Here is a 24,162-nt window from a genome sequence, read left to right on the forward strand (position 1 = left end):
TAAAAAGAGCTAGGCCTACTATTTTTTATTTCTCAACTCGTAGCCTAATTGAAGCTCACCTCCCATTCAACATTCAAGTGCAGGCAAAAGGCTATCAGCGTGTCACCACCACGCTACAATGTGAGCTGGAGGCAGGATGCATTTTGAAATTCATTGTTTGAAATCTGAATGTTTTACTTCATATTATGAGGCAGGTCTTACTTTGCTTCAAAGTAGCCTATAGGCAAAATTCGACCATGGAAAAGACGACTTCATAGGCGGCGCGTGAGTTTCAAGTTTGGGCAAGCTTACAATTTATACTACCATTTCAACCGATCTGTCTGCATAAGAACTGTTCGTCGGGAGCTTCATGAAATGTGTTTCCATGGCCGAGCAGCCACACAAGCCTAAGATCACCATGTGTAATGCCAAGTGTCGGCTGGAGTTGTGTAAAGCTTGTCGCCATTGGACTCTTGAGCAGTGATGAATCATGCTTCACCATCAGGCCGGTCGAATCTGGGTTTGGCGGATGCCAGTAGAACGCTACCTACCCCGATGCATAGTGTCAGTGAAGTGTGGTGGAGGAGGAATAATGGTCTGGGGCTGTTTTTCATGATTCGGGCTAGGCCCCTTAGTTCCAGTGAAAGGAAATCTTAAAGCAACAGCATACAATGACATTCTAGATGATTCTGTGCTTCCAACTTTGTGGCAACAGTTTGGGGAAGGCCCTTTCCTGCTTCAGCATGACAATATCCCTGTGCACAAAGCAAGATCCATACAGAAATGGAAGCCTTCCTAGAAGAGTGGAGGCTGATATAGCAGCAAAAGGGGGAACAACTCCATATTAATGATTTTGTATTGAGATATCCAAGCAGCGGTAATGTAGCATATTTTAGATGCTTTTCACTGACCGCCTCAAGTCAATAATCAGCCAGGCCTATTTCCACACTCTCTGCCCCCCCCCCAAAGAAAAGCTAATGATCCTCGATTCATCTGGCTAAATCATGCTTTCTGGTGAAGTATTTTGAGTGATTTAATTTAATTCTGTATAGACAGGAGTAGTTATACAGTTGAAGTGGGAAGTTTACATACACTTAGGTTGGAGTCATTAAAACTAGTTTTTCAACCACTCCACAAATTTGTTAATAAACTATAGTTTTGGCAAGTCGGTTAGGACATCTACTTTGTGCATGACACAAGTAGTTTTTCCAACAATTGTTTACAGACAGATTATTTCACTGTATCACAATTCCAGTGAGTCAGAAGTTTACATACACTAAATTGATTGTGTCTTTAAACTTTTTATTGCCCAAACTGTCTTCTGTGTGGGTGTGTTTGCCCTCTGATTAGGGTCAAGGGATGAATGTTGAATTAAAAAATGGAACATCTGGTCTCTTGAAACATGCTGTGTCATGATTACAGTGTACATTCCAATGTACAGTGAGTCATAACACCATTGCTGAGCTGTAACAATCTCTTGGTTAAAGAGTCCAGAACTCCATGCCAGATTTTGCACACAACACCCGGTTACAATGTGGGCGTTTTAAATAATCTACAAATGCAAGTCATTCTAATTCAGCGGTACCGTTTGGAAACGAGGTCACTCCTGTTAGAATAAAGTAACTGAAGTTGCTGAATAGTTCATAAAGGCTTTCTACCACGATACATTTATCGACTTACCAAGGACACCACATGGAAAAACACACCACCAGTGCTAAGGTGCTCCTCAACCATGCTACGATTTTGTATCTTCACACGGGGAATTTAGTAAACCGAAGCCGTCTCAAGAAAAAATGTCCGTCTTCACCTAGCGAAGAGGTAAGACTGACCATTGGGACTCTGTCATAACTGACTGGCTAGCTGAAGTAAGATGTTTAAGAAAATAGTGCAACATTGGTCAGTTAGCTGGAGTGTAGTCATTAATCGCCATGGTCCAAAAACGGACAAGTTCAGGTAGATCCCTTTCCCTCCCGTTTAAGAAAAGTTTTTCAACAGAATTGGCAGAATGAATACACCCCTGGCTAGATGTTAATTTAGGTATCTTGAAAAACCATAGCCTCGACGTTCAATAGCTAACTATATTGAACAAAATTAAACTTAAAATATTTTAGTTATATTTCATATAAGGAAATCAGTCCATTTGAAGTAAATAAATTAGGCCCTAATCTATGGATTTCACATGACTGGGAATACAGATATCGGTTTGTCACAGATACTTTTCTGATCCAGGCCCCTACCTTTAAAAAAAAATGTATCTGGGCCAGGATTCACCTGATAATGAGATTCAAGAATGCATGATACATTTGAGGACAAGGACTTGTCATGTGTAGGTTCTAAAAGGCCAGCCTTTATATAGCATGAACAAACACCACTGTCATTGAAGCTGTGCACCACCTGACTCTCATAAGTGTAACTAAGACTCTCCCTGCAGCATTTCATAGTTATTGTATAACATGCTATAGCTCTGGCCACACATTTTCATGCTGTTCAAATCACCCATTGTGCCCAGCAGTGTACAAAATAATCATATACTTTCCATATGACATCTTTCAAAGTAATTTTAGATAATTTAGCATCTTTGCATGATCTGTAGGTGTCCATGAAAGGCCTACACAGTTACAAGTGTTTATAGCAACCCTGTTAGCACTGCTATTAATTTAGTCCCCTCAAACATTTTTTTGCATTACAGATTCAAGACTGTGTTCGAGCCACTCTTAATGAGTGGTGTGCCACCATACCACCAACAACTTCACCAACGGTGAGACATCACTCCGTCCACACACTCACTACTCTATACCACATAGTTGTATTTCCCATGCATATTTTATTACACACATGGCTACATACCAGCTTTTCACCAACATCCAAACAGTATCAAGTGTCCATAATCCCTGTTTACCAAGTTCCCATAGTGACCAAGTGTCTACAGTACCTGCTAACATTTTACATCATCTAGCAGGGATGGACCCATAATGAAAAACAATTGTGTAACCATTGGTTCCCTTTCAGTCAGTCAAGTTTGGTACAACATACTATGGGGAGTCACACTCTTGCGACTAGAGTTAAAGGATCTACAATCACACCTGACAAGGTCAATGAAATCCTGTCTCGCTGGAAGCCTTCCACAGGTGATAACAATAATGTATATAAATCCTGGATTGCTGATGTTATGTATTGGCCATTGAGAGGCTTTGAAGCCCTGGTTGGCCATATTGGCACTCCCCAGTTGGAATAGTCCTCCATAGGAATGAACAGAATTCTATAGTATTTCAATTAAATGTTTCAAGGACCAAATGACATGCATTTTTGTTGTAGTGGGGCCAGTAACATTAGTACTCTTTTATATACAATGCTCAAAAAAATTAAGTCAACACTTAAACAACACAATGTAACTCCAAGTCAATCACACTTCTGTGAACTCAAACTGTCCACGTAGGAAGCAACACTGATTAACAATGCATTTCACATGCTGTTGTACAAATGGGATAGACAACAGGTGGAAATTATAGGCAATTAACAAGACATCCCCCAATAAAGGAGTGGTTCTGCAGGTGGGGACCACAGACCACTTCTCAGTTCCTTTGCTTCCTGTTTTGGTCACTTTTGAATGCTGGCAGTGCTTTCACTCTAGTGGTAGCATGAGGCTGAGTCTACAACCCACACAAGTGGCTCAGGTAGTGCAGCTCATCCAGGATGGCACATCAATGCGAGCTGTGGCAAGAAGGTTTGCTGTGTCTGTCAGCATAGTGTCCAGAGCATGGAGGCGCTACCAGGAGACAGGCCAGTACATTAGGAGACAGGGAGGAGGCCGTAGGAGGGCAACAACCCAGCAGCAGGATCGCTACCTCCGCCTTTGTGCAAGGAGGAGCACTGCCAGAGCCCTGCAAAATGACCTCCAGCAGACCACACGTGCATGTGTCTGCTTAAACGGTCAGAAACAGTCTCCATGAGGGTGGTATGAGGGCCCGACGTCCACAGGTGGGGGTTGTGCTTACAGCCCAACACCGTGCAGGACGTTTTTAATTTGCCAGAGAACACCAAGATTGGCAAATTCGCCACTGGCGCCCTGTGCTCTTCACAGATGAAAGCAGGTTCACACTGAGCACATGTGACAGTCTGGAGACGCCATGGAGAACGTTCTGCTGCCTGGAACATCTTCCAGCATGACCGGTTTGGCGGTGGGTCAGTCATGGTGTGGGGTGGCATTTCTTTGGGAGGCCGCACAGCCCTCCATGTGCTCGCCAGAGGTAGCCTGACTGCCATTAGGTACCGAGATGAGATCCTCAGACCCCTTGTGAGACCATATGCTGGTGCGGTTAGCCCTGGGTTCCTCCTAATGCAAGACAATGCTAGACCTCATGTGGCTGGAGTGTCAGCAGTTCCTGCAAGAGGAAGGCATTGATGCTATGGACTGGCCCGCCCGTTCCCCAGACCTGAATCCAATTGAGCACATCTGGGACATCATGTCTCACTCCATCCACCAACGCCACATTACACCACAGACTGTCCAGCAGTTGGCGGATGCTTTAGTCCAGGTCTGGGAGGAGATCCCTCAGGAGACCAACCGCCACCTCATCAGGAGCATGCCCAGACGTTGTAGGGAGGTCATACAGGCACGTGGAGGCCACACACACTACTAGCCTCATTTTGACTTGTTTTAAGGACATTACATCAAAGTTGGATCAGCCTGTAGTGTGGTTTTCCACTTTAATTTTGAGTGTGACTCCAAATCCAGAGCTCCATAGGTTGATAAATTTGATTTCCATTGATAATTTCTGTGATTTTTGTTGTCAGCACATTCAACTATGTAAAGAAAAAAGTATTTAATAAGAATATTTCACTCATTCAGATCTAGGATGTGTTATTTTAGTGTTCCCTTGATTTTTTTTGAGCAGTGTATATATACACACACACACACACACTGAACAAAAATATAAACGCAACATGTAAAGTGTTGGTCCCATGTTTCATGAGCTGAAATAAAAGATCCCATGAGTGTTCCATAGGCAAAAAAGTCTTATTTCTCAAATGTTGTGCCCAAATTTGTTTACATCCCTGTTAGTGAGCATTTCTCCTTTGCCAAAATAATCCATCCACCTGACAGGTGTGGCATATCAAGAAGTGAATTAAACAGGTGTACCTTGTGCTAGCGACAATAAAAGGCTACTCTCTAAAATGTGCAGTTTTGTCACACAACACAATGCCACAGATGTCTCAAGTAGAGGGAGTGTGCAATTGGCATGCGGACTACAGGAATGTCCACCATAACTATTGCCAGAGATTTGAATGTTTGGCAATACGTCCAACCGGCCTCAGAACCGCAGACCACGTGTAACCACGTCAGCCCAGGATCTCCAAATCTGGCATCTTTAACTGCGAGATCGTCTGAGACAGCCACCTGGACAGCTGATGAAACTGAGTATTTCCGTCAGTAATAAAGCCCCTTTTGTGGGGAAAAACTCATTTTGATTGGCTGGGCCTGGCTCCCGAGTGGGTGGGCCTATGCCCTACAAGGCCCAACCATGGCTGCACTCCAGCCCAGTCGTGTGAAATCCATAGATAAGGGCTTAATGAATTTATTGACTGATTTCCCTATGAACTGTAATTTTGTAAAATTGTTGGTCGTTGTCTTACGTTTTGTTCTTTGTGTATATTTTTTTTGTTTAGATCATGTAATTTAAAAGTATATTGAAATTAAGTTGTCTAATAGAATAAATATGTAAAAAAAAAAAATAGACATTAATAAAAGCATTTTTATAGCTTTCTTTAAAAAAATGACAATGGGGAGGAGTACCAAGATGGACTTGTGATGGCTTCCGTACGTTAGTCACATCACTGGGTGATAAGGCTCAGATTCATTCCTTAAATTATTCTGTTCTTCACCTCGGTGTGAACAGGAATGATTTGCGCTACTAAAACAAACAATTAGAACATGAGACTGTCTAACATTGCGCTAACAAAACGTGCTCACCCCCTGGACATTGTGTGTTGAGGTTTGTATGGTTCTCATAAATTTCCTAATCCCATACAATTAGTTCTTCAAATTAGTTGTCTTGTATGACTTGGCTCTGTGCATGCTTAGGCTGCCCTCACTCAAATCAGTTCATGTGCGAGATAAGGAGACCGCTGTCACTGTTCCCTTACTCGTTTGTGGCGCAGGTTCTCTTGACAATCGTGGAGCATTCTTTAGAGAGCTTGGTGTTTCCCTAAAGCGATGCATAGCGTGCTAGCCAGTTAAGCTAGTAACTGCTAGCTATTACGCCTTCCTAGCGGTGTTTGGGTAGAATTGCTTGGGTAGCTCCGGTCTAGCATTACATCGCTTGGTTAGTCTAAATGGACCGTGCTGCGATCTGAGGCTAGCTAGTTTAGACTAAAAGCCTCATGGCTTACGTCGGCTAGCATGCATAACTTCCGGCAAATTAAGCTTACTAGCTTTCCTCCGGCGTGAAGGCAATCACATTCCTAGAGTGAAGGAAGTGGGGCTTGCGGGCACCTTCAATGATGAAGCTGCCTCCGAACACTGGGCATGGGTAACCCCTGGAGTGAGGGGCCTTCTCACGGGTCTGCGCAACGGTGAGACCCTAAACAAAAACATTTCGGTGATGTCAGTTTGGCCGTAACCAAACGTGGGGGCACCGGGCTTCATCCAGGCTATAGTCTCACGGAAGCACAATTTAGTTTGGAATTTAGTCCATGTTTAAAGCTCCTCTGTTACCCCACGTTCCATGGTGTTCACAGGGCTCAAGGGGTATACCATTTCTCCTCATAGTGAGAGTAATAAGTTGGCTTTGTCCACAAGGGGTCTGGAAAATTGTTAATAGCGCTTTTCTACCCCCGGGGAGGTTGTCCGGGTTTCAGCTCTGCTTGGCCCAGTTTAGGTTGGGGCGCACAGTAGTTTTTCACCAATTTCTGATCCTACTGAGGTTGATGGCTTCTATGATAGTGGTCATTCCCCTGGGACTATTGTTGTGACTGTTCCAGTGCTGGTTGCTAGCCATGAGCTTGGATACATATTGCCACCTAAACCTCTCGATTCATGTATCCTTGACTTGCCTTCAGGGCACTAGCCCAGTGGAGGGATCGCTGGCTACTGTCACAAGGGTTTCTCATGGTCCGGGTGTTCTGCAATATGGTCACGACAGACGTTTCCCCCCCCCCCCGGGTGGGGCGAGCTGTGCGAGGGTTACTCAATTCAGGGAGTATGGACGGTGTCGGAGTGCCTGGCATATTAGTTACCTGGAACTTCTGACACTGTACGTAGCGCTCTGGCGCTGCTTCCCTCGTTTGTCAGGCCGGCATGTGCTGGTCAGAGCCATCATGATGACGGTTGCATCCATCAGAAGGCGTGGGACACACGGTCCCTCCCCGCCTCACCTAGGCTCATACCCTGTTGCTGTGGAGGTCCTGTGTGGCTCAATTGGTAGAGCATGGCGCATCAAACACCAGGGTGGTCGGTTCTATTCCCATTGGAGACCAGTATGAAAATGTATGCACGTGCTACTGTAAGTTTCTCTGGATAAATGACTGAAAGCAGCCCAAGCAGCCTTGGTTCGCGGAGATCATTCACCTTTTTAGGCGGGGATCTGTGGCCACGCCCGTTGCACGGGAACCTGTTGTGCCAGGTGCACAGGCAGGTTTGGCGTGTAAGGATTTGGTTATTTTCTGCCTGGCCCCTGAAAGGGCTAATCTGATGGCTAGAGATTTACCTCCCGAATGTTATTGCTACCATTCAGTCCACAAGTGCGCTTCCACGTGAGGACTTTATGCATTTAAAAGTGTTTGAGCTCTGTTGATAAGATGGCGTGCTGGTTCCTTTTCAGTGCTCTGAGGTACATCCATATGTTCCTAAAGGAGCTATTCGAGCAGGGACAGGCTTTCTCTACTTTAAAAGTGTACATGATCGCTATGTGGGTGTGTCGTGTGGGAATTGACGGAGCCACACCGGGGACATTGTGCAGTTCCTGAAAGGGGTACACAGTCTCTAAACCTATTGCGCCCACGTGGGACTTGGTGCTGGTTTTTGGGGCACTGTGTGTCCCCTTTTGAGTCTCTGGAGTTGGTGGTGCTGAAGATCCTTCTACAAAACCTCCCTACTCATGACTTTGGCCTCAGCGAAATATGTTGGAGACCTCCACGTGTTATCCGTACACCCTTCCTGTACTTTGTTTGCCCCGGGCGACTAAGGTGACATTGTTTCCAAATGCAGCCTTAGCCCCGGAAGTCATGGCAATGTCCTACAGGTCCTTAGCTTTGAGCGATTTCCCTTTTCATCTCCTCCTTTTGCTCTGAAGAGAAACAAAGGTTATATGCCCTGTGTCCGGTGTGAGCTTTATGCACATGCACTGAATTGTTATGTGACCAGCTTTTTGTCTGTTTTGCTAATCTAGCTCATGTCAGGACACTCTGGATTGTAGAGGATATCTCCCTGGCACATTGCAGCAAGTGTTCCCTAGCGGTGTACTTGCTACCCCACCAGGGGTCTGACAGTGTCTTGGCTGTTGTTTAAAGGATTGACTGTAGGAGATATTTGTGTTGCGGACAGTTGGGCATCGCCACACTTTTTAAAAATGTTCTTGAAGTTTTATCGTTAGTCACTGCTCTCAGTGTATCCCACAGTGTGCTTATGGACAGGGGAAAGTCACTAGGTGTTTGCAATACCCAGACTGACGCATCTGGCTGGGTCAGGTCTGGGTGCTCTGCCATGGGCCACTTCATTCAGCTTGGGCAGTGACCGTAGTTTGTTGTACCGAAGTTGACTAACTGAAAGGGAGCGTAACGTTATGACTATAACAACTGATCCCTGAAGGAGGGGAAACGAGGCACAACACCTGTTTGGCCACCCGTCCCTGGGCTCGTGAAGAGTGGTATTAAAATTGAAGGAATGAATCCGAACCTCGCGCTTTTCAGATGTGCAAGGCGGGGCTTCCAGCGAGGCATAGATTTCATTGGCCCTGCGAGGCATGATTGTAGATCTTTAAACTGAAGTCAGGCGTGTGCGACTCCCCATAGTATGTTGTCACTCGTTTCCCTCCTTCAGGGAACAGGAGTTATACAGGGAGCTCAAAGTATTGGGACAGTGACACATTGTTTGTTTTGGCTCTGTACTCCAGCGCTTTGGAATTGAAATTATACAATGACTATGTGTATGTTAAGGTGTAGACTGTCCGCTTTAATTTGAGGGTATTTTCATCCATATCGGGCAAACTGTTTAGAAATAGTGCGTTGCTTCTAACTTTCTCACGCATCATTATTCACGATTCATTCATGATAATCTGTAATGGTAGCATCTTTGTTAATGTAGAATTGTTTAGAAACATTCTTATTTACAATGAAAGTGAATCCAAAATGACCCTACATTAATTTATATTGGGCTGAAACATCACCAAAACAAACTGCAAATGCATCCAACAAGTTTGTAGAGTCACAAGCTTGATGTAGTCATTGCGTGCTAGAAATTACACCAAATACTAAACTTTTTTGACTACTTTTAATACGCATAAGTGAATTTGTCCCAATACTTTTGATAAAATGTGGGGACTATGTGCAGAAGGTGCTGTAATTTCCAAACAGTTTACCCGATATGTGGCGTAAACATCCAAAACAACAGGAAAAAAGTCACTGTCCCAATACTTTTGGAGCTCACAGTAGTCGCAATGTTACGATACTACTATGCAATTGCGTTCTTCTGCTGGGAAAACAAAATAGCTGCACGTTGATTGACCGCAATGAATTTATCAGACTGATGAAAGGGAACTGTCATAGTAATCATTCATGCAAAGTTGGCTGTGAAAGGTTCTACATGTGCTTCTGTTGTGAAGTTTGAGTGGCTTTGCCCTGTTGCTTTTCGGCTGGGGTCAGCTAATCTGCTTCCACACGCTCAGTGAGTACAGCGGGGGGGGTCTTACATACACAAAGTCAAAGCTTATGTTCCCTGCAATGAAATTCCACAAGTTTGTGAAATCAAAAGCATGTGTTTGTATTTGGACAAAGTTAAGACAATATTGATGTTGCTTTTTTTCTTTGTATTTTTAAGCTTTCTCTTTTTCTTTGACTAACACGTTTGTTGTAAATGTAGGACCTACCAGACACCATTGACTGCTCCATCCCTCAAGCTACAGAAGCAATCACACCTGAAGAAAGGGAGGAGCTGAAGGTCTCTGGTGAGTTACTGGTATTCTATGACAGGGGGTTCTCAGTGGCACATGGACCCCACTTTTTTACATAATTATGACTTTTTTTTAATGGCCAAGGGATCCCTGGAGTAAGTTTAGAGGGTGTAATACAATGCAATTATTAGTCTAAAATGTTATATTCTTAACCCTGGGCAGCATGGGCCTGGGAGACATACAGGGATATTGGTATCTACAGTATTCCACAATTCTTTTCTTTTTTCATTTTTTTCATAACTGCAATATTTTCTCTCTGCCTCATTGCAAAATGTGAAGAATTGCAGGATATTAGCTTCAACAACCAGAAAATCTCTCTGCCCCTCGACAATATCTGTGGAATTGAAGGAAATGTGCTTGAACACTCCCAAATGTTCTCTCCGTGCCAAGAAATGGGTTTTTATAATGTTCCTTCCCAGGGATGGAGACTTGTTTCGTTGGGCCATGTATTGCCAAAGTCACAGTAGAACTCTTTGTATGCTATTTTTTATCTCACTTGAGTTGTGTTCTGATTATGAGGGGGGTCCCTGATGAATTTGCTATCAGAAAGGGGTCCCTGGCCTGAAAGTTTGGGAACCCTGCTTTGATACCATAGTTTGGTGTGGCATTGGCATAAGGAATTATGAGCCCAGTGTGTGAATTTCATGACAAAAATACCATTCATGGTGTCTTACTGATTGTTTGTTTTTATTAACATGTCCATATTCTTGCTTTACAGTGAAACTATTTATTTGCGAGGCAGACCTCTCTTCAATCAAAGATGCAGTCGATAAGTGTGAGTATTACATTTACAAAACAGCAAAGGACCACTGACTCGGTGACTGTACGGAAAAGTCATTTGGCACAGGCGGTTGTCTGTAGACCTGACCGTGTCAAATAAAAATGCAACAGACTTTAATATCGGTGAACTGCTTTTGTTGGCATGCCAACTCCTTTCCTTACCTCAATTTGTTGTATTTGAAAGATGAAATCCGTACAGGCAGAAGCTATCACGTCTGTTTGGGATATTACAACAACAAAGATGTTGATCACTTCAAAAAACAAACTTTTTTTCCCTGACATTATTGAATGTGCGGTAGAACACCAGAATATGTACTGAGCTGTGTATTTTTTTTACCACGCTACTGGAAGCTCCTCTTCTCTGTTTCATCTAAGTAAAACAAAGGCACTGTTTCCCCTTTTACAGATATCAGCTTTAAGAAGTATGCACTGACTGTATACTAGTTTCATGCTCATAAGACTGTTTGTGACAGCTTGTCAGGCCTTGGCTGTGTCCCAGCTGGACTTGGTGATCATTGCACCCCCTGTTCTGCCTGAGGGGGAGAGCCAGACCCTGGAGAACCTGCAGCCTGCCTGGACGGAGCTGGAGGGCTTGGTGCAGAGCCACAAGATCGCTGCCATCGGAACCTCCGACCTGGACAAGGAGCTCCTGGAGCAGCTCTACAACTGGGCCCAGGTGAGTGGTGATGCTGACGAGACCATCAGATTGTTGTAGGTTAGCGTTGGTGTATTTGGGGTTTTGAATTGTTGTATTTTCTCCTGGTCTAGGTGAAACCCAGCAGTAACCAGGTGAATCTGGCCTCCTGCTGTGTGATGCCCCCTGACCTGACTGCTTTTGCAAAGGAGTTTGACATTCAGCTACTGACTCATAATGACCCAAAAGGTGAAGATTGTGATCATTTCAATTTGTAATCTTTTCACTGTATAATCAGATAATACATGTTAAGGAAAGGCTGTGTGTGCTCTGAGGGGCACTGAATTAACACATTGTATTTTCCTGTAGAACTGATTACTGCTGCCAGCTTCCAGGAGGCAGTGCAGGAGAGCACTCAGGACCTGAAGGTAGCAGACTGGAGGTTGGAGTGGGTTTTGCGCTACTCCATCATTGTCAAAAGCAGGGGTATCATCAAAGCAAAAGGCTACCTTGTTCACTCAAAGAGAAACAACCTGTAGCATGTCCTCTGAAAATCTGTTATTCAGATGTTACTCATGTCCAATGTATTTAAGACGGGTACATAGGTAGCTAAATCTTTAACAAACACTGCTACAAAACTGAATTGGAACCACAGAAATAATTCAATTGTTTAGATGGATCACCTTGTTTTAGTACAATGTTAGAATGATTGCAAAGCAGTTCAAAGGTTAAACAGCCTCTAACCCACTACGGAAATGTCCCATGATATTTTTACATTATGTAGAGGTGAGTACTTTGGATCGGTTGTTAAAGCCACAGAGCGAGAGATGTAAAGTCCTAGTGCGCTCTGATGTGTATGAACAGCTCCTTCTGTTTTCTACTGTATAATACTGGCACCCTGTATAGTGGGGACAAGAGCCTAATTCCAATAGATTTCTGATGAGTGAAAAATGTATGGTTATTTCATGAACTTCTCTTGATTTAGTGTACGGTAGTGATTTGATTTTTAGAAACAACTTTATGGATGTTAAAGTGTTGTCTTGGCAAGTCTTTGTATAAATATATATTTTTTAAGCCCAGTGCTACTGACCGGGTATACCAGGATATGATTTGTCCTATACCCCTAACTGCTCATACTTATTAGAAAATGTGTCCCTATCTAAGTGGTAATATGAGAAATATCCCCAAATGAGGTTTACGTTCATAGTAGGCTTGACACCTTTATCGTGTACGTGATAGTACTGGAGTATTCCAGATTGGCATGGAAAATGAATTCTAAGCTCTGAAGTGTCTGGGTGGATGTCTTATTTATTAATCATGGCATTTCTTCCAGGCAGGGTGCACAATCCTAAGAAGTTTGAGTTCTCTATATTGTACTGTAATAATTAATATATTTAATGTTACCATTTTCTGTATTGTTCTATTGGGTTTATTAAATGATTAAACACTTTTGAAGTGTTTTGTGTTCATTGGAAGAGATGGGTGCACATGATCACTATCCATTTCTTTCAGATCACATAAAAACAGGGGGGGGGAGTATCTTTAAAATAAATCCTCCTCAAATGATAAACTTTACTAGACTATAGTCTCATTGGAGTACTGTGATCCACACAAATATGTTTGTTCCTTAGCATGCATCGCAATTCGATTGGTCGGGTTTTGATCGAAGAAGCTAGATGGTGGTTGGAAGAGCTTGCTTGTTTGTAATGGAACCGCTTTGCGGTAGCATTTGCTAAAGAAGACCATCAAGATGAAGTAGCTGCTTTATAGGTGGGATGCACTACAGCCCGAGGGGTTTGTGCCGGTTGTGCAGAGATTGTGACAGCCGGTTAAATGGTGTCCCTTGAGAAGGCAAGAATAAGATGTATGTCAGGAGAAGTGCAGTATTATAAGGTGAAAAATACTTGGAATACAGGGGAGGAGGAATGGAGGAAGAAAGAGAGGCAGAGGAGGTCGGGGAGAGAGAATGAGATTGAGTTGGTTAAAAACTATGTTTAAAAAAAGGTGTAAGAAAAGTGAGCTGAAGACAGGAGGCAAACTGGAAGTGAATGAGGTCGAAGTATCGGAGGCGGTAGGTGTGGTGAAGGTCTCGGAGCACCGGGGGTCAGGATAAAGATGAGTCTGATAGGAGTGAAGTTTTTGGAAACAGTGGACCCTTTGCCTTTTGGCTGATCCATTTGTGGTGAAAACTGCTGGGTGCTGTTGAATCGGTGAAGGTAACCAGAAGTGATCTTGTGATAATTGTGTGTTTCTGCTGGTCAGAGGGAGAATCCGCATTAAACTAATGTGGGCAAGAAATGTGAATCGTTTTGCTTGTAAAAGTTGACCAAGTGAAGGGGAAGATTCCTGGTGTTTATGATGCTTGTCGTTTGTTGCCACGCAGTCAGGGTGGCGTGAGTGGTGAAATGAGAATCATTGCCTGTTCTTTTGAGTTTTGATGTTGAGTCTTTTCCAGACAATGTGATGTTAGGATATAAGTTTTCCTGTGTGAGCTTTTGTGCCAAATATGTTACCTTGTTACAGGTGTCAAGCTTCTGGACATGTGGCAGCAGTGTGTAGGAGGGAGGTTCCTAGATGTAAGACGTATGCAGAAGGGCACGAGACAAAGGAATGTGTAGCGTTGGGGGAAAGTAGTGATATGTGTTTTTATTTTTCAAGCAAAGTTTAAGGGAGTTGTACTCCAGTCTAGTAGGGGGCGGTAATGCTACATTTATTGGATGCCAACCGCCGTTAAACTTCATCGAAGAAGATTGGTGGCTTCTGGCTGACGTTAGGAACACATGTGGCAGAAGTGAGAAAGAACAGCGCGAGCAAGATGGTGGCCACCAGAAGAGGAGTACGCGTATGCTCTCCAACTAAAACAAACTCTGATGAATCTTCTGGAGTTACGGTTGGTTTTAATTGCGTGATTATGTGTATGATTTAGATACAGTTCAGCGCATTTCGTACATACAGGTCGTTTTCAGTGTGTAATACTTGATCGTTCATATTCACGTGGCAACAAGCTAGCTAGCCTAGCTTGAGTCCCTCATTTGTTTTGCTAGCATACAAATATTTAGTTCACTATTGTTTTTAGGAGGCAATCCGTTGTATACAAAAGTACAATATTGCCATTTACACTGAAGTTACACACTCACAAATTAGTCCTGGAGAACTTGCTGCTGTTAACTAGTTAGTTTCAGCTCATCACTTACACCTAAATCAAATAGTTGGCTAACGTTAGTCAATTACCACGTTTTCATCAAATCACATTTTGTCACATGTGCGGAATACCTTACCGTAACCAAAAATGTAGTTAAGAAAATATTTACTAAATACACGAACGTATTTAAAAATATATATATATAAATATATACCCATACTAACATACTGTGTGTGGAAGTTTACAAACGACACGAAATAAGTGTACCAGAGAGTTTCTTCTAACAAATGTGTAAAGGCCTTTATTACTGCAAAGACTAAAGTTGCATGCATTCATGAATGCAATTGCAGACATGTTGCAGTTAATTTATTGTTTAGGCTAGTTGTTCAAGGCTAACAAAGGTGTAATGCATCTACATAAAGCGTACTTAATGTTTTTAATTATTTTCACTGCATCAGGGTTAGCGTCAGGGAAGGCACCAATTCAACTGCGCACGGAAGATGAGGCTGTGTTTCAGAACCGCAGACAGCAATGCTGGTGAAAGCCCATTTGTCACAATAGTATTATGTTTAATAGTGTTGCAAAATTCCAGTAATTTTCAATTAATTCACTAGTTTTCCATAACTCGTGGTTGGAGGAATCTGGATTTCCTGTTTATTCCATCCTGATTCTGGCACACATCCCCTGGTTGAATTTATTTAAAGTTCCAGTAATTTTGCAACCCTAGTTGCACCATTGTTCTTATAATACAATCATATACAATTTATGTAGGCCATGTCTTGAGCTGTGTTCAAATACCCATACTAACATACTATGTACTACACATAATGAGTATATACACGCACTACATACTAATAGTTCATTTTACTATACTGTAAATGAACGGTATCCTTTCAGTTGAGCGTACAAGCGCTTTGCCTGTCTACTGGAAGTTGATGCTGTTGCTATTCAATTTCTTGCTAGCTAGCATTAAAAAAATACTAACTAGACATCGTACGACTCCATTAACAATGTCCACTGAGAACGCACAATAACTATAGCACTTAGCTAAGAATTAATTGAATAATCAAGTCAATACATGTTGGGTAGTTAGTTTCACAGCAAATAGTTAATATACTGCCATGTTTGATGTATTAGTAGCCAAGTAACATTGTGTAGCTAGCTAATATATTGGTACACACAACTGCTGTAATGATATGCGATGTGATTCTTCAGGTTAGCGTATCTAACAAATTGTTAGCCAACAATGTGTAACGGAACTTGTTGAAAAGGCATTACTTGATTACATTGCTCAACATTTCCTTAAATTTGTCATAATTTGTTAAAGCAATGAATTTGTATCCACTCTCGTCAGACTTCGGCTGCACATTTCCCGCCATTTTCTTCCAATCTAAAATTGTGAAGCCACGCCCATTTTCTTAATAATCACATTATTGGCCCTAAAAGAAAGGTGTGCATATAGTTGACTTTATTAAAACATACAGGGTGTTTATATATATATATATGGAAAAATAAACGTTAAAAAAATGTGATTGGTCGAAAGAAGAGACCTCTTGGTTGCCCAAGGTTTGTTTTAGTTGGGGACATTCCTACTCCCTACCTTGTAGCCTTACCCAGTATCGAAGGCTTGGCAATTTCCCAATGTCATTCAACTTTTAGGTGTTTTGTCACGCGTCTCTTTCCATTCATCAAATGGCTGCTGCACAGTTTGGATTGATTGATTTTGATCAGTTAAAAAAATTCATACAGTACCGATTAAAGGTTTGGACACCTACTACAGTGTTTTTCTTTATTTTGACTATTTTCGACATTGTACAATGACAGTGAAGACATCAAAACTATGAAATAACACACATGAAATTCTTCAAAGTAGCCACCCTTTGCTTTGATGACAGCTTTGCACAGTCTTGGCATTCTCTCAACCAGCTTCATGAGGTGGTCCCCTGGAATGCTTTTCCAACAGTCTTGAAGGAGTTCTCACATATGCTGAGCAGTTGGCATGTGAGACGTTACAGGTCTACAGTCAGTGTCCATATTTGTTACTATTCCATTTAACCCATATGAACTTAAATGAGGAATATTCTGTTTATTTATGGATACAGGGATCCTTGTGAGCGAGATATCAAAGGTGCATGTAGCTTGTCCAGAATAAGACCTATTGTGTGCATGTAAACGTGGTCAATGTCTTGATGAGTTCATTAGTTGTTTTAGCGTTGCTCCGCTGTCAAACAAACCTGTGTATTTGATGGTTGTCGATTCCCGAAACACCCAACGCTTTTCAATAGATTCATCATACCAGAGATTGATTTGATTTAATAATATATATAAATATATGCTATAAAGTAATTTGTCTCTCTGTGACCTCTTAAGTTCAGAAGTACCGGTATTGACAAATAATATTTCTCCACAGGCCACTCCAACGTCCACTCGGAGAACCAGGAGGACAGCTGATAAAGGGGAGACTGCAACCCAGTCTGAGGTGACCAGTGACTCCCAGCAAGATGTTCCCTCCAAAGCCCAGAGCACCACCGGGAAGAGGAAGACCAGGGTGTCTAAACGTGAAACTGTCTCTGCTAACCAGGTAGACTCCACCCATGAAGCTGACGTGTCCGAGTCAGATTCCTGCTGTTCTGCTATATCAGATATGGAGGCTATCCCCGACACACAGCCAGCTCGCAGGGGCCAAAGGAGAGCTGCAGGTGTGGACAAGCCTGACTCTACGAAGGAGGAGGACGTGTCTGAGGTAGACTCTTGTTCATTGTCTGTCTCCAGAAGACCAAACACTCGCAGAGCCACCAGGAGTCTGAGGAAGGCTCTTCTCACGGACTCTGCCAAGAAGGACAATTATGTTTCAGAGGCAGAGTCCTGCAGCTCTGTGGTGTCTGAGTCCAAGGTGCCTGGCTCGCAGACCAGAGTGACCAGGAGGACTGCCATGTCCAGCAGCCGTGCTTCTTCAAAGTGTCACACAGAGGACACAGAGCTTTCTGATCCTGAGTCCTGTGTCTCTGGTGATCAGACCTCCACAGTGCGCAGAGTTACCAGAAGCAGGAGAGGAAGGTTTGTTGAAGCTATCCCCATGCATTTGGAGGAAACCACCGATGGCTCCAACTCTCCTCTACCACGCAGGAGAAGCAGAGGTGTGTATAAAGAATGTCCCTGTGACCCCCGGAGTCCCCAGGACTCAGAGAGCTTTGAGTCTGGGCCAAGCATGACTCCCAGGAGGTCCACTCGCAGGCTGTCTAAGCTGAAACAAACAGGAACCACTGTTTCAGACTCTGAATCTGACCTGACTGATGTGCATACCCCTCTGGGGAGCCCTAGGTCGGTGAGAGGTAGGGGCACTCCCTGCAGTAGTCGCACTGGATCCAACAGCAGTTCCAGGGCAGCACCAGTTACCCGGCTGACAGCCAAGGCCCTGGATATAGTAGTTGAGAAAGCCCTATGCCAGTCAGATAAGGTGAGAGCATCCGGGGTTGCTGAAGAAAGTGTAGTGTTGGAGGACACCGTCGACGCTGATCCAGACTGCTCCATGATAGAAGAAGTGGGGGAAGAAGATAAGACTCTAACCGTTGAGGATGTAGTGATTGGTGAACCAGCAGCGCCCATCCAAAATTCAGCACCTGCTCGGGAGCATACAGGGAGTGTGACAGTCTCTGAGGATGCAGAGATGCCAGAGGTCACTAGTGTACAGCAGGATTCAGCCGAGACAACCGCCAGGGAAGACCCAAAGAAGAATACCTCTATGGTGGATGTCCCTGTTCAGGAAAACATACAGGAGAAGGTGACCATCGGTGAGAGGGCTGAGGCAGTCTGTGAGCCTGCAGTGGAAGCAGAAGACCAGCAGAGGGAGCTGTCCACTGAGGATGCAGCCAATGCGGACGCCCCAGTGATAATCGAACAGGAGACGATGACACCAGCTGATTTACAAGTATCTCTTAAGCAAACAGTAAAAGTAGCAGCGTGTGAAAATCTAATGTCCCCTGTTATAGTGGTGTCTGAGGAAGTGGAGGAAAAGACCGTGGATGTAAACACCCACACAGATCCTCCATTGGAGGTAAAGAACCAGGAATGTCAGGCAGTGCCTAGTGAGGAGGCTATGGATGTCAGCAGCACACTAGTAACTGAGAATAAAACGGCTGACCAAGATGAAGCCCCTCACACCACAGAGCCCATTAAGGTGACCTCCAGCCTGAGCCTGAAGGTCAGTGTATCTGATGCTGACAAGCTAGAGGAGTCCAGAGACTGTGTCATCATACAGAAATCTGGCGTGATCAGTCTGCTGGAGAGCAGTGACGATGAAGAGGATGACGACGGCAACAGTCGGCATTCTGGGGAAGGGGATGAGAGGGAAAGACAGGGTTCTGATGGTGACGAGGAAGCTGTCTGTATAGAGGAGGCGGCAGGCCCATCCAGACCCCAGGCTGCTGCTCAGTCTTCAGCTGATGGCCTGTTTGTCATAGACACCCGGCCTGGCCTTCAGTCAGATGAACATTACTACGTGGATGAGAAGGAAGAGGGAGACACGGAGGCCATTGAAGAAGCGCAAGATGAGGAAGAATTTGTTGATGAAGAGGGAGAGGATGATGACGAAGATGAACAAGTCCTTTTCACAAGCAGAAATCCACAATTGTAAGTATCTGTTTTGGTCATACAAATGTCAGTTGTCATCTGTGCTTTAAAAATGTAAATTTAATTTGACAGTTGTGGCTCCAGCACCACAATGCCATCTTATTCTGAATGGAAAGCAGGATTTGTTTAATCTTATGCAGTGGAGCTATTTTATTGAATTGCAATGCCAAGCACGTATAAAGAATTTTCACATTCATTTTCATTAATTAACGTATCAAGATTGAACCAGTTGGAGAATGGACAATGCTGTGCCTCCTGGGTAATTATTTGTTACAATCTGTTATAGGAAAGAGTTGTCCAGCCGTATTGACCCGGGCCTGAAAGTGAAGGAGCTTGGGGGATTATACATCAATTTCGATGGCAGCAAATCAAAGACATTCTCTAACTCCCTGAAAAAACTGAAGGAACAGAAGAGCCAAGATGAGGTAAATGACTAATTGATTTTGTTTTGAAGGTGATATATGGTGTATAATTGGTAATAAATTGTGTAGTTATGCAAGGCTGGGTAATTCAATGAGGAAGTATTTCATGCAATTTCAAACCTTTCGACTTTAATGGATCTGTGTTTTTTAAAATGTTCTCCTACATTGTGATTTATTTTCTCTGTTGGCAGTTGATGAAGAAGAGTGTTATTGGCCCAGAGTTTGAGAAGAGAGATTCTGTGCCTCCATACAGGGAGTCCAAACAGGCTGCGAAACTGAAGCGCAAAGTGAGTACAAGTCCATATACCCTTGTTTATTCATTTAGAAGAGAAAGTAGCAAACACCAACAGTGTGATGCAAGGACAAGTAGTCGTTATAGTTTGACTACATTTGAGCTATTTTTGTTCAGTTTGTTCACTCATCGACTATCCTGACTGACATGTTTCCTTGTCTTGCCATGCTCAGGAGGAGAGGGACAAGACCACTGGAGCCGGCTGGTTTAACATGAGGGCTCCTGAAATGACAGAGGAAATAAAGGGTGACCTCAAAGCACTGAAAATGCGTGGAGCAATGGACCCCAAGCGGTTTTATAAGAAGAATGATCGAGATGGATTCCCCAAGTACTTCCAGGTCAGTAAGCATCTAACCCTCAACTGTGCTCGTTTTTCTCAGTGGTCCGTGTTATTCAGGTAAATGCTAGATTCTACAAGTGTCTGGAACTGTTTGAGGGATGCGACACCGTTTTCCCACAAGAAATTCCATAAGAACCAATTCCCAAAACCAATTTTCTGTCGCAGGTTGCTACAGTAGTAGATAGCCCTGTGGACTTCTACCATTCCCGTGTCCCGAAGAAAGACCGGAAGAGAACCATGGTGGAGGAGTTGCTTGCTGATGCAGAGTTCAGACAGTAAGTTTCGGTTTCTGTGTCATGTACGGTATTGAATTTCATAGCTTGTGTGTTCCTGAAAATATGCTTTTGGCATACAGTTCATGGGTATGCAGAACAATTGAATTGACATCAAATACCTGATATGAACTACTTGAATTGTCAAGCGCTAATACTTTCCCTTTAACTTCAACAGCAACAACAAGAAGAAATACCAACAGATCATGACAGAAAAAGCAGCCATTGGTGCTGGCAAGAAGAATAGGAAGAGTAATAAGTTCAGAAAGTAACAGTGACTTTGAGTGATGTAATACACAATGCAATCATATGACTGTATTGAGACCCATAATATGTTAATGTCTTAATCAAAGCCTATTAATTAAACATACAATTTAGTGGCTGCATGGAGCTAAAACTCTTTATAAATTTGTCATGTAACATGAACAATCTGCATCAACATATTTTTACTTTGTAATTTAGAGGTTCACATTAGTAGCTATTAATAAAAAACATAGATTTATACAGTATGTATGCATAGCCACAATAAGCCTATGCTATACTGGCTAAGCCGACGAGGTTCAGAATTAATTTTTCAAACCTATTTCCCCTGACAAATATCTGATATGGAGTGAGATTTATTGTTTTAGAAGTCAAATTACTAAAATACTACAGGATAAAACAAACAGGACACGTCTATTTTTAAAGAAACGTTAGATGTAACCTTTTTTTTAAAACTAGGCAAGTGAGTTAAGAATAAATTATTTACAATGATGGCCAAACCCAGATAACGCTGGGCCAATTGTGCGCCACCCTATGGGAATCCCAATCACGGCTAGATGTGATACAGCCTGGAATCGAACCAGGGACTGTAGTGACGCCTCTTGCACTGAGATGCAGTGCCTTAGACGGCTGCGCCACTCGGCAGCCCAAGCACTAATATTGTTGAGAACATGTCTGCTAGATTCAACTTTCATTGTTTTAATAAATCAAAACCAGTTTCAACCGTTAGTCGACATTCTTTGGCTCCATCCTGAGAAGCCAATTGAGTTGGCTGAACTGGCTGCATTGTGCCTAAAGGGACTGTTTTACAATAGCTGTGTTGTCTGTAACCCTTCCCATTATCTGTATATTTGCTGGAGCATCAAACAGATTTTCTTGTCTCTGCCGATGCAAATCCACATACAAAGAGATCAAATGAATAAACATCTGCTCACCCAGTTTCTACCCAGAAAAATCTTGCCCCTGCTTGCCAGCCTCCTGTTGGCTCAGTGTGTTTGTGGCTAGCAGCTCCAGAGCGCTATTGGACGCCTGACGGATCACAGGGAGAAAAAAAATAAAGACACTTGAGAACTGCACTGTCAAGTCTTCTGTCCAGGTGGCCCATTCTCTGGCTAAACCACAGGTGGTGGACTCACTGGAGCGAATCCCCATCAACAGACTACCCAAAAGAACAGTCAGGAACCATGCTGCTGCCATCAGTAACATAAGGTTGAACTTCAAGACCTGCTCAAAAAAATAAAGGAAACACTAAAATAACACATCCTAGATCTGAATGAATGAAATATTCTTATTAAATACTTGTTTTTTTACATAGTTGAATGTGCCGACAACAAAATCACACAAATTATAAATGGAGATCAAATTTGTCAACCCATGGAGGTCTGGATTTGGAGTCACACTCAAAATTAAAGTGGAAAACCACACAGGCTGATCCAACTTTGATGTAATGCCCTTAAAACAAGTCAAAATGAGGCTCAGTAGTGTGTGGCCTCCACGTGCCTGTATGACCTCCCTACAACGCCTGGGCATGCTCCTGATGAGGTGGCGGATGGTCTCCTGAGGGATCTCCCAGACCTGGACTAAAGCAGCCGCCAACTCCTGGGCAGTCTGTGGTGCAACGTGGCGTTGGTGAATGGAGCGAAACATGATGTCCCAGATGTGCTCAATTGGATTCAGGTCTGGGGAACGGGCGGGCCAGTCCATAGCATCAATGCCATCCTCTTGCAGGAACTGCTGACACACTCCAGCCACATGAGGTTGCATTAGGAGGAACCCAGGGCCAACTGCACCAGCATATGGTCTCACAAGGGGTCTGAGGATCTCATCTCAGTACCTAATGGCAGTCAGGCTACCTCTGGCGAGCACATGGAGGGCTGTGCGGCCCCCCCAAAGAAATACCACACCATGACTGACCCACCGCCAAACCGGTCATGCTGGAGGATGTTGCAGGCAGCAGAACGTTCTCCACGGCGTCTCCAGACTCTGTCACGTGCTCAGTGTGAACCTGCTTTCATCTGTGAAGAGCACAGGGCGCCAGTGGCGAATTTGCCAATCTTGGTGTTCTCTGGCAAATGCCAAACGTCCTGACGGTGTTAGGCTGTAAGCACAACCCCCACTTGTGGGCGTCGGGCCCTCATACCACCCTCATGGAGTCTGTTTCTGACCGTTTGAGCAGACATGCACATTTGTGGCCTGCTGGAGGTCATTTTGCAGGGCTCTGGCAGTGCTCCTCCTTGCACAAAGGCGGAGGTAGCGGTCCTGCTGCTGGGTTGTTGCCCTCCTACGGCCTCCTCCACATCTCCTGATGTACTGGCCTGTCACCTGGTAGCGCCTCCATGCTCTGGACACTATGCTGACAGACACAGCAAACCTTCTTGCCACAGCTCGCATTGATGTGCCATCCTGAATGAGCTGCACTGCCTGAGCCACTTGTGTGGGTTGTAGACTCCGTCTCATGTCACCACTAGAGTGAAAGCACCGCCAGCATTCAAAAGTGACCAAAACATCAGCCAGGAAGCATAGGAACTGAGAAGTGGTCTATGGTCCCCACCTGCAAAACCACTCCATTTTGGGGGTGTCTTGCTAATTGCCTATAATTTCAACCTGTTGTCTATACCATTTGCACAACAGCATGTGAAATTTATTGTCAATCAGTGTTGCTTCCTAAGTGGACAGTTTGATTTCACAGAAGTATGATTGACTTGGAGTTACATTGTGTTGTTTAAGTGTTCCCTTTATTTTTTTTTAGCTGTGTATATATCCAACAAGTTATCAGTAATTGAAGATAGCTGGGGTTAACCGAATCCACAAATGAGACCGGAAAGACAGTTCTAATACAAGACAAATATTTAATCAGTATCCTTCAAAGTACAGTTATTATTATCAGTTTACGGAGTAAAACATAATGCCTGTCTAGTTTGTTTTATGTACTGTAATTGTTTGGGCACACAGATTGTGTGTGTATATATAGACACATAAAGTGTTAGGGTTATGGAAATAAAAGATCCCAGAGATGTTCCATATGCACAGAAAGCTTTATATCCCTGCTCATGAGCATTTCTCCTTTGCCAAGATAATCCATCCACTTGACAGGTGTGGCATATCAAGAAGCTAATTAAACCTCATGATAATTACACAGGTGCACCTTGTGCTGGGGGACAAGCATGTACCTGGCATGCTTACTGCAGGAATGTCCACCAGAGCTCGTGCCAGAGAATTGAACGTTCATTTATCTACCATAAGTC

At 43.5% G+C, this 24,162-nt stretch overlaps 2 protein-coding genes across 2 annotated transcripts; both read left to right on the forward strand.

The window, feature by feature from the left end:
* The first annotated feature begins 1,530 nt into the window (after positions 1 to 1,530).
* LOC115145003 (glutamate--cysteine ligase regulatory subunit-like) lies at positions 1,531 to 13,008 on the forward strand. Its single transcript, XM_029686194.2, has 7 exons — positions 1,531 to 1,797; positions 2,669 to 2,737; positions 10,055 to 10,139; positions 10,864 to 10,920; positions 11,399 to 11,601; positions 11,694 to 11,808; positions 11,929 to 13,008. The coding sequence occupies exons 1-7, from the start codon at positions 1,672 to 1,674 to the stop codon at positions 12,096 to 12,098; spliced, it is 825 nt and encodes a 274-aa protein (XP_029542054.1). The 5' UTR covers positions 1,531 to 1,671; the 3' UTR covers positions 12,099 to 13,008.
* Positions 13,009 to 14,335: 1,327 nt separating this feature from the next.
* Positions 14,336 to 21,640, forward strand: dnttip2 (deoxynucleotidyltransferase, terminal, interacting protein 2). Its single transcript, XM_029686193.2, has 7 exons — positions 14,336 to 14,449; positions 17,112 to 19,330; positions 19,617 to 19,755; positions 19,944 to 20,039; positions 20,218 to 20,382; positions 20,550 to 20,659; positions 20,835 to 21,640. The coding sequence occupies exons 1-7, from the start codon at positions 14,375 to 14,377 to the stop codon at positions 20,926 to 20,928; spliced, it is 2,898 nt and encodes a 965-aa protein (XP_029542053.2). The 5' UTR covers positions 14,336 to 14,374; the 3' UTR covers positions 20,929 to 21,640.
* Positions 21,641 to 24,162: the final 2,522 nt, after the last annotated feature.

This window comes from Oncorhynchus nerka, linkage group LG17, assembly GCF_034236695.1.
Source record: "Oncorhynchus nerka isolate Pitt River linkage group LG17, Oner_Uvic_2.0, whole genome shotgun sequence".
NCBI classification, from domain to species: domain Eukaryota; kingdom Metazoa; phylum Chordata; class Actinopteri; order Salmoniformes; family Salmonidae; genus Oncorhynchus; species Oncorhynchus nerka.

Excerpts from the sequence above, each read along its gene's own strand:
- LOC115145003 (XM_029686194.2), top strand. The coding sequence starts at position 1,672 with ATGGAAAAACACACCACCAGTGCTAAGGTGCTCCTCAACCATGCTACG. Across the intron at positions 10,140-10,863 it reads GGAGGAGCTGAAGGTCTCTG|TGAAACTATTTATTTGCGAG; the intron begins GTGAGTTACTGG and ends CTTGCTTTACAG. Across the intron at positions 11,809-11,928 it reads GACTCATAATGACCCAAAAG|AACTGATTACTGCTGCCAGC; the intron begins GTGAAGATTGTG and ends ATTTTCCTGTAG.
- dnttip2 (XM_029686193.2), top strand. The coding sequence starts at position 14,375 with ATGGTGGCCACCAGAAGAGGAGTACGCGTATGCTCTCCAACTAAAACA. Across the intron at positions 14,450-17,111 it reads ATGAATCTTCTGGAGTTACG|GCCACTCCAACGTCCACTCG; the intron begins GTTGGTTTTAAT and ends ATTTCTCCACAG. Across the intron at positions 20,040-20,217 it reads CTGCGAAACTGAAGCGCAAA|GAGGAGAGGGACAAGACCAC; the intron begins GTGAGTACAAGT and ends TGCCATGCTCAG.